The 9,846-nt window shown below is 40.4% G+C and overlaps 1 protein-coding gene across 1 annotated transcript in view; it reads left to right on the forward strand.

The window, feature by feature from the left end:
* Positions 1–9,054, forward strand: part of ZC3H12C (zinc finger CCCH-type containing 12C) — a 67,411-nt gene extending 58,357 nt beyond the window's left edge. The window contains exons 5-7 of the mRNA XM_074981997.1: positions 1,694–1,928; positions 5,079–5,185; positions 7,406–9,054. Coding sequence (XP_074838098.1) covers positions 1,694–1,928; positions 5,079–5,185; positions 7,406–8,802 — 1,739 coding nt within the window. The 3' untranslated portion in view covers positions 8,803–9,054. The remainder of the gene's footprint in view (positions 1–1,693; positions 1,929–5,078; positions 5,186–7,405) is intronic.
* The last annotated feature ends 792 nt before the right edge of the window (positions 9,055–9,846 follow it).

The raw sequence follows: 9,846 nt of genomic DNA on the forward strand, positions 1-9,846 counted from the left end.
GAACACTCAGACCTTTTACAGGGTCACTGATTCCTATGATAGTGTCCAATTAAATAAGTATAACCTACATTGTTTGTTCCTAGAGGCATACATTTACATTTAGCCGTATTAAAACACGTTTGCATGTGCAAAGTTCAATCCAGATCACACAATCCAGAGCACACTATATCGATGACCTGTCCTCTTCATTGGTTACCACTCACAAATGTTAGTGTCATCTGCAGACTTTATCCATGATGATTTTATGTTTTTGTCCAGGTGATTGATTACGTTTTGAGCTCTGCAGCCTCATAAACCGGGTGAAATACTTAGCGCATTCAGTCAGCTGAAACATGTAGCCTTTCTGAGTTTTGAAGAGATCTTAGATGAAATAGGTGTAAAAATGATGTTTGAAGCACAGCATTTTTGCTTTTTCAGCCATCCTTTAAATATGACAGAACTTTAATTCCATCATAATGAACAACTGCTATTCTGTTCATAATTTGAATACATCATTGGTCTCAAAGGAAAGGGTTGGTACTGAAAACATTGGTCTCAGAATCTTGTGTATTTCTAATGATGCACCAAATACAAATCTTACAGATCTGTCAGTGCTATCGCTGTTTCTTATAACAACTTTGTTCCAGGCAGAAGAAATTTGTTTCTTGTCTAAAAGCAGTTTAGTTATTTAAGGTCAAAACCTTCTTGTAAGCCTCTCGAGCACTTTAACACAAGGACCAGAGAGAAAATGCCTTTGTGTAGCTGATCTAAAGAGACTGATGGAATGGCATTTCTCCGAAGTGTTAAAGGCAGTTGTATAGCAGGATAAAGACATTTTTGTGGTTTTAATTTGACTTGTTTTTTGTGGGTAGAAAGGAAATTAAACAACATTTGAGGTTTAGAGGAGGGAGATGAATTCTAATTTATTCCGAAACCTGGTGACGTAGCTATGAAGCCAGGTATGCTTTCCTGGCTGTTTGTGGGGCCTGACAGAGAACAGTTTAGAATCTACATGTTTGTGAGAAATGAAGGCATTGTAACATCCACAATACGAGAACTTGCAGCAGGCTGGAAAACTGGTTTCTGTGTGTAATAGTACCATTGGCTCCTTGTGGGGGAGAGTTTTTTTTCCTGGTGGTTTTTTTTTTTTTTCCTCCCAATCTTTCTGTCAATTGCTTGTAGAGAGAGAGCCCCATTAATATGGACTACTGGAACAATTTCAGAAGTTTGATCTTAATGAATACCAAGAGGGGATGAAAAATTCTATCTTTATTTCGAATATGGTGATGGGACAACCTTGACTACAGTCAGAATACACTGGGATATGGCCACGCAGCAGGAGGCAGAGGGGAGAACTCCTTTGCATCTTGAGAGCTCCCCTCCTGACATCAGAGCAATTTGTTGTTTGTTTTTTTTTTTGCACTCTTTCCCAAGTGTGGTTGTTAGAAGAGTATCTCTTACCTGTTGCAGAAGTAGCAATGGCTATGTAAAACATTGTTTTCTCTGTTGATCTAATAAAAATGGTATGGAATGAATTTATTTAATTGCTGAATGTTAAGATCAGGTGCTTTCTAATAGATTGTATTTGAAAGTAAGGCATATTTTGGCCCTAAACACTTCCATTTTTTGCTTCAATCCTAAAATCTATAAAGCTTGAACAATTCCTTACTTCACTTCAGACATTAAATCTTTGACTATTTCTTAATGCTTCTAGATCAAGAAATCCTGCGCAAGCTAGAAAAAGAGAAAATTCTGGTGTTTACACCATCTCGTCGTGTGCAGGGGAGAAGGGTGGTTTGCTATGATGACAGATTCATAGTGAAACTGGCCTTTGAGTCAGATGGTATCATTGTGTCTAATGATAACTACAGGGATCTAGCTAATGAAAAGCCAGAATGGAAGAAGTTCATAGATGAACGATTGCTGATGTATTCATTTGTCAATGATAAGTAAGTAATCTTGATTTTGTACCACTTATTAGAAAACTAATGGCAAAAAGGGCACTTTTTAGGTTTCCATTAACATGTTAGACAACATCAAAATTATTAAGTGCACATGAGGCATTAAAAGGATGCCATTGTTCCAAGGCTTTGGTCTGAATCTTCTAAACCTTCAGACTCTTCTTTTTGCTAGCACTGTTCCAAAATGGTGGTAACCCCTATCAAATTGTATTATTTACCTTTCCCACCTGTCCTGGAAAGAACCCAAACATTAAAATAGAACTAGTCTGCTTACTGGGCCTATGTAATTTCAAGGATGGTCAGATGCTTTACATATTGAGTGTATGCCAGAGTATCTAATGCCTAGGGTTTGCTTTGGCTGTTGTATAAATAACAAAGAATCTTAATCATTTCTAAGAATGGCAAGCCTGACTTGAGTATGGAGTAAACTAATTGAAACTAAAGAACAGAAATGTCAGATACACAGGTGAACATAATTTGTTGGGAAAAGAATCAACATGGTTTACCAATCTGATAGAATTCTTTGATAGGATCAACAAGCATACAGACAGTGGATATATTGTATTTAGATGTTCAGAAAGCATTTGTTTAGGTTCCTCACCAGCTTCTCGTAAGCAAAGTAAGCTGTCATGGAATAAGAAGTAAGGTCCACTCGTGGATCAGCAACTGATTAAAATATAGGAAACAAAGGGCTTGTCTACACTAGCTCCCTATTTCAAAGGGAGCATGGTAAGTAGGGTGTTGGGCCTTTATTAATGAAGTGCTGCAATGCAAATGCAGCACTTCATTAAGTAAATTCCCACCCCCTATAAATATCTCTCTCCCCCCCACGGCAACTTCAATGTGTTAAACTTTGAAGCGCTGGCTCACGTCTAGCCGTGGCTCACCCGCTGGTACTTCGAAGGGCCCGGGGTGCTTCAAAGTCCCTTTACTCCTCAAAATTTAACACTTCAAAGTTGCCGTGGTGGAAGGGGGGGAATTTGCTAAATGAAGTGCTGCATATGCAATGCAGCACTTTATTAATAAACTCCCAACATCCTATCTACCATGCTCCCTTTGAAGTAGGGAGCTAGTATAGACAAGCCCAAATGGTAGGAATAAACTCTGTGTCCTGAACAGAGCCAGGAAAACAGTGTTGTCCCCTGGGATCTGTACTAAGACTAGTCCTATTCATTATCTCAGTGATCTGAAAGAAAGAGGTAACAGTGAGGTGGTAAAATTTGCAGATGATATAAAACTAAGCAATGTAGTTAAATCCAAAGCAAACTGCAAAGAGTTACAAAGAGATCTCACAAAACTGGGTGACTGGACAACAATATGACAGCTGAAATTTAGTGTTGACATAAGCAAAGTAATGGACATCAGAAAACATAATACCAGTGATATATATAAAATGTTGGGGTACTAAATTAATTGTTACCACTCACGTGGTCATCGGGGATAGCTCTTTGAAAACATCCACTCCGTGTGCAGCAGCAATCAAAACAGCAAATAGAATGCTGGGAATCATTAAGAAAGGGAGAGAGAATAAGACAGAGAATAGCGTACTGCCTTTACATAAATCCGTAGTGTGCCCATGTCTTCAATACGGTAGGCAGATGTGGCTACCTCATCTCAGAAAAGATATATTGAAATTGGAAAAGGTACCGAAAATGTCAACAACAGTTATTAGGTATATGGAGCAAGTTCCATATGAGGAAAGATTACGAAGATTGGGATTTTTCATTTTAGACAGGAGACTAAGTATGGGTAAGATAGAGGTCCATAAAATCGTACATGGTGTGGATAAAGTTAATAAAGAAGTGTTGTTATTTTGCTTCTCATAACACAAGAACTAGGGGTCACCAAATGAAATTCATAGTCAGGAGGTGTAAAACCACCAAAAGGAACTAGTTATTTACAAAATGCACTTAGCCTGTTCAACTCCTTGTCAAAAGATGTGAAAGCCAAGATTACAACAGGGTACATTAAAGAACTTTTAAATAAATTCATGGAGAATAGGTCCATCAATGGCCACCAGGATCGGCAGGAATAGTGTCCCTAACCTCTGTTTGTCAGAAGCTGGGAATGGGCACAGGATAGATTACCTGGGACGTTCATTTCCTCTTGGGTATCTAGCATTGGCCACTGTTGGAGCACAAGGTACTGGGCTATGTGTACTGTTAGTCAGATCCAATATAGCTGCTGTTATGTGTAAGTCAAATTTTAATCCCTTCAGTTTTTAATTTAGGATATTTCAATACATGAAGGTTAATCCTGAAGGTAGAATGTGAAGTTAGAATGGATTAACTGTGCCTGATTAACTCCATGATTGGAGACACTTTTTTCCAGAATAAAGATGCCATGATGATCAATCTATTCTGGAATACCTCCAGTTTCCCACCTAAATAGAAGTGTCATAAATTCTAAAATATGTGTAACATATATAATATGAAGAACTGGAAGGGACCTTCAGGGATCGAGTTCAGTCCCTAACACACTCAGCGGGACCTATCACCATTCCCAAGAGAGTTTTTTAAAACAAAAATAATTATCTCTTTTGTCCTAAATAGCCCTTTGAAGGATTGAGCTAACAACCCTGGGTTTAGTAGGCCAGTGCTCAAACCGCTACACTCTCTCTCCTTATCCCTCTCCTCCGGCTCCAGTTGATCCCAGTGGAAGTAGGGGTTGCTCAGCATCTCTAACAATCAGGCCACTTCTGTTTGTGTGCTCTTATATTAATTTAGGCACTCACATTTAAAAATTTTGGCTTGTCATTCCATCTGTAGTACTGTGATACATTGTATAGTCCTGCAAATTATAAAACAGCTTGAAGGACATCTAGAGCATATATTTGTGGATTTTTTTTTTCCTGACAGGCAGATGCTGTAGCACAAAGCAATCTGTCAAAACTACCCTTTGGAATTAAATCATTTGTTGAATAGTTCTGATTTGGCAACTTCCTCTTTGTTGCAAAATGTGGATTTTCTTGGTTAAACCTGTTCTTGCAAAATGTAGTCTTGCTATTTTAGAATAAAGTTGACATAACACGTGACAGATAAATTGTTGTGGATGGTACGCATCTATAATTAGTTGCACCGGGAACATGAAAATGATATGTGGTGTTGAGTTCATTGATATTGTTGTTCTATTTTATAGGTTCATGCCTCCAGATGACCCTCTTGGCCGCCATGGCCCAAGCCTTGACAATTTTCTAAGGAAGAAACCTATTGTACCGGAACATAAGAAGCAACCATGTCCATATGGTAACTTGATTTAAATACACAATTTACTGTATGGTTAGGGATAAGGGCTAAAGTGCTTCCTTTCCTTTATTGGCACAGCAAAAAGATTTTTTACAGAGCTATCTTATATAGACAATGATTAGTGAATTCCTCACTCTGAAGTCAGAAGGAGTTTTCCCGTGGATTTCAGTGGAGCTAAGATTTCTGCAGACATGTCTTCTTCATTTATCGGTATGAAAAGAATAACTAAAGAAATAACTTCTCTAGACATCAAGTACCAAGCTGTTAGTTACTGTGGCCAGCCACCACAAGCAGAATGCTGCCATTTGACTAAGCCAGTGTAGTATGTTGTTCTTCATGCAAGGAAAACCCAGGCTTAGTCATCTGTGCTGTTTCTACACAGGCCACTTCCGAAGAAGTGGCATGCTAATACAGGGAACGAAAGATGCAAATTCCCCGTGCCTCATTAGCATAACATCACGTGATTTGGAGTCCGGAAGACGTTCTTCTGGACTCCAAAATCCTGTGTAGAAGTGCAGTCCTGGGGAGGGGGCTTCTGGAGGCCCCTTCTTCCCAAAAATTTTTGGGAAGAAGGGGCCTCCAGAAGAAGGACTTCCTTCCGGAAGCCCCAGCCCCGCCCCCCGTCAACCGCACGTTGGCCTCTGTAGAAACGGCCCTGTGGTGTAGAAGAGATTTTTGTCTGAGTTGGGGTATCATAATGGCTACTGTGCATGGCCACATTGCATTATAAAGTGATACCTAAGATGGAACTTGAACTCCCCTGGCCTTCTGACACTCAGAATAAACAAATATAATGTGGAATAGTAATAATTAGTTTTTTGGCTGTGCTCATGACCCACTGTTGTGAATCCACAGCATCAGTGCTATGCCTCCAACTTCAGACCAGTCTTTTGGAGGATCCCCTTTGTGCCAGACCCCATGGGGTCTCTTTCTTCTTTCTGTTTAGACCATACAGACTCACCATCTCCTTAGGCTGAAACACTGGGCTTCAGTATTCCTCATTCACGCCATGGACTTTGCTGAGTGTGCCCAACTGAGACAAACTGCTGTATTTTCACACACTTGCACACTCTTCAGGGATTGAAGCAACGGTGTCCAATAGAAATTCAAGGATGCCACAGACACCTGCCCCCGCTACCCACACTCAAAATAAATGCCCTCCCCATCTCCCAGAGCCAGACACACACCCCCAACGCCCTCCTGCACAAACTGCTGGTGTCTTGCTGGAGCCACATAAGCTGCGTGCACTACTCTGGGTTCAGAGCCGTGCTAAGCGAGCTGCAAATGCAGCTGCTGGGGCCATGCCAGGGCCACAGCAGCTGTGCCAGGACAAGAGCCTTAGGAGGCTCTGTCGCTGCCACACACTTGCCCCACCACGTTGTAGGGCACATACATGGAGCAGGCAGAGGGCGCTTATTTTGCCACACTGTGGTGTCCAGTTCACCACCTATGTTGAGCAGCAGACGTATTGGACACCATGGGATTAAGGCATTTTACCAAGCACTTACAGGGACAACACTCTAGCAATGTTCTCAAATCAGCAAGGGCTGCTCCTCATCTGGAACACAGCACATAAAATCATTAGATCAGCCCAGAGCCCCAACCATGCTCTTGTGAACTGTCTCTCTGTCTGACTCCTTCAGTTCCCAAGCTCCTGAAGAGCTCACGCTCATCCCACTTCACACCTTCCTGCCCTGTGTTTTTGAGCTGGAGGTCTCTCTAGACCCCTATGTTAATCTAGGTTGACTTCAGAGAGTTCTTTAATGACTAGTCATTTCATGCAGAGTGGGAGGCAACACACAAGAGTGACCAATGTCTTTTAGCTTTATCTGGGAGAAAAAATTAGTGTCCTCTTTGTTCCCGACTGGAAAGTCATGAAGTTTGTTGGGGCAACTGAGGCACACATCGGGGGATGGGAATTATAAAAGTTCCATTTTTGTCACACCTCTAATTTAAAACAGCCTCTTACACACTAAAAATCACTCCTTCAGCTCAGATGTTAACAGCTTGTGCTTCTAGAGCTGGGGTGGCGGGGTTCATGGTCTGATCACTTGACAACCACTGAATCTATATGCAAAGAGCAGAAAGTGTAAGCATGGGAGGGATGTTTCAGGACAGAACTGAGATACCTTGGCAGTCTGGTCAATATTTCCTTCTTGCATTGCCTCAGGCTTCTGTTATCTAGGTTCTTTATCTTTTTACTTGTGTGATTTTTAATAGGAAAGAAATGTACCTATGGACACAAATGCAAATACTACCACCCAGAAAGAGGGAATCAACCTCAGCGATCTGTAGCTGACGAACTTCGAGCCATGTCTAGAAGCACAGTTGCCAAAGCTGCAAGTGAAGGAGGACTGGTAAAAAGCAACAGCGTTCCTTGTAGCACTAAGATTGATGGCACTTCTGATCTCAAACGTGCTGCTCCAAAGAGGCAATCAGATCCTAGCATAAGGACTCAAGTCTACCAAGACTTGGAGGAAAAGCTTCCCACCAAAAACAAATTGGAAACCAGGTCTGTTCCTTCCTTAGTTAGTATACCGAATTCTTCAGCTATAAAACCCCAAAGTACTGCACTTTTAAGCAATGGCCTTCCATCTGGGGTTCATTTCCCACCTCAGGATCAAAGATCACAGGGACAATATCCTCCAATGATGATGGCAACCAAAAATCATGTAACGCCAATGCCTTATGACCAATACCCAAAATGTGAGTCTCCTGTGGATATAGGCTACTACTCTATGCTAAACACTTATTCAAATCTAAGTATCTCTGGTCCACGCAGTCCTGAAAGGCGTTTCTCTTTAGACACAGATTATAGGATTAGCTCTGTAGCTTCTGATTGTAGCAGTGAAGGGAGTATGAGTTGTGGTAGTAGTGATTCTTATGTGGGTTACAATGATCGATCTTACATGAGTTCACCTGACCCACAATTAGAAGACAACTTAAAGTGCCAACATGTGCACCCACATAACCGTCTCAATTCACAGCCCTTCCTGCAGAGTTACCATGATCCTGTAACAAGAGTGCAAAGTTATAGTCGTGAAGAACCAAAGCATCATCACAAACCTCCTATTTCATACATGTCTGTACATCTACAGCATCCTACAGTTGGTGCTCGTTCTAGTTGCCCTAATGACTTCTCTGCTCCTCAGAGTTTGCAACATTCAAAGACCATGCATCTTGGCAGAGCTCTTGTATCCACAAGAATAGATAGTATTTCAGATTCACGTTTATATGATAATTCTCCATTAAGACAAAGAAAGCCTTATTCCAGCCAAGATGGGGTTGGAAGTTGGGATAGGCAAAGTTACGGGATTGATGCATATGGCTATCGTCAGACTTACTCCTTGCCTAGCAATCCCACACAGCCATGTTACGAGCAGTTTTCCTTCCAAAGTTTACCTGAGCAGCAAGATCAGACTTGGTGCATACCTTACTGTGGAATCCCTCAAGACCCTCCAAGGTATCAGGACACGCGGGAGAAGGTTTATATAAACTTATGCAATATCTTCCCTCCTGATCTTGTGAGAATTGTTATGAAAAGGAATCCTCACATGACAGATGCTCAGCAACTTGCTGCAGCCATTTTAGTGGAAAAATCCCAGCTAGGTTATTGAAAGATGATGCATCTTTGTGGTGTCTAGTAGTTTTCAGTTCAGCTCTAATGCTGAGGGAGGTTTGCTACAATAGCATATGTGATCTCCTTCTCAGCAAGGAGGTTAATAGTAATCCATTTATGTGAAATACAGTATCATGGAATCTGTATGTATAGCCCCATGCATTGGAAGGAACAGGTTTGTTTCACATTCTAACTTGAAATTTTTAAATGATTTTAAGCTATGTTCATGACTGGAAATCTTTCCAGTATAAGTTTGCGTGGGTGGCGGCGGGTGGGGCGGTCCTCTAATAATCTTTGGTGCATCAGGGGTTTATATGCAGCACTTTGTTTCTTTTTGTTACATGTTTTATTAACTTACTGGATGTTTGTCCTTCAGCTGCAAGGCATACAAAGAATCTGCAGAAGGTTGAAAGAATTTTAATAGCCCTGGCAAACAGTTTTTAAGCCAAGCTTAATTTGAATTTTTATTAGCAATTAACTTATTTATTTATTTATTTATTTTGTGGACTTTCGTGCTATAATTTATTTATAGAAAACAAAGTTTTACTGTGGCACTGACTTTATTTTTTAAATAAAATGTTAAGTTACCATTTAAAGTTAAAATGGGTAACAATATATTAGTGATTTACAGTATGGCACTTTCATTGCTCTTTTATGAATAGTTTTAAGGGTTTGATTCACTTGATTTTAGTAAGAGCAGATGCAATCAAAGGCAAAAGAACTCATTTCCATTACTTTTTGGATAAGGCAAAGCCTTGTGGTTTGATTTGCAAAAATGCTGAGCATATGCAACTTCCTTCGAATTCAGTAAAAGCTATAGCTGCTCAGAACTGCCTAAGTCAGGCTCTGAATGTTTCAGTTGAGATACATTTCTTATCCATTTCCTATGTGCTTCTTGTCAGTAGAAATGGAAGTGAAAGTTTAGAATTCCATTAAATTGTTTTTTATGTGTCTCTTTATTTGTATTTGTGCAAAGGTGTACTGGATAAAATGCTTTTTCATAAACTATTAACCTTTTTTAAAATAAGTATTCTCAATGCAA

This window comes from Carettochelys insculpta, chromosome 1 (assembly GCF_033958435.1).
Source record: "Carettochelys insculpta isolate YL-2023 chromosome 1, ASM3395843v1, whole genome shotgun sequence".
NCBI lineage: Eukaryota > Metazoa > Chordata > Testudines > Carettochelyidae > Carettochelys > Carettochelys insculpta.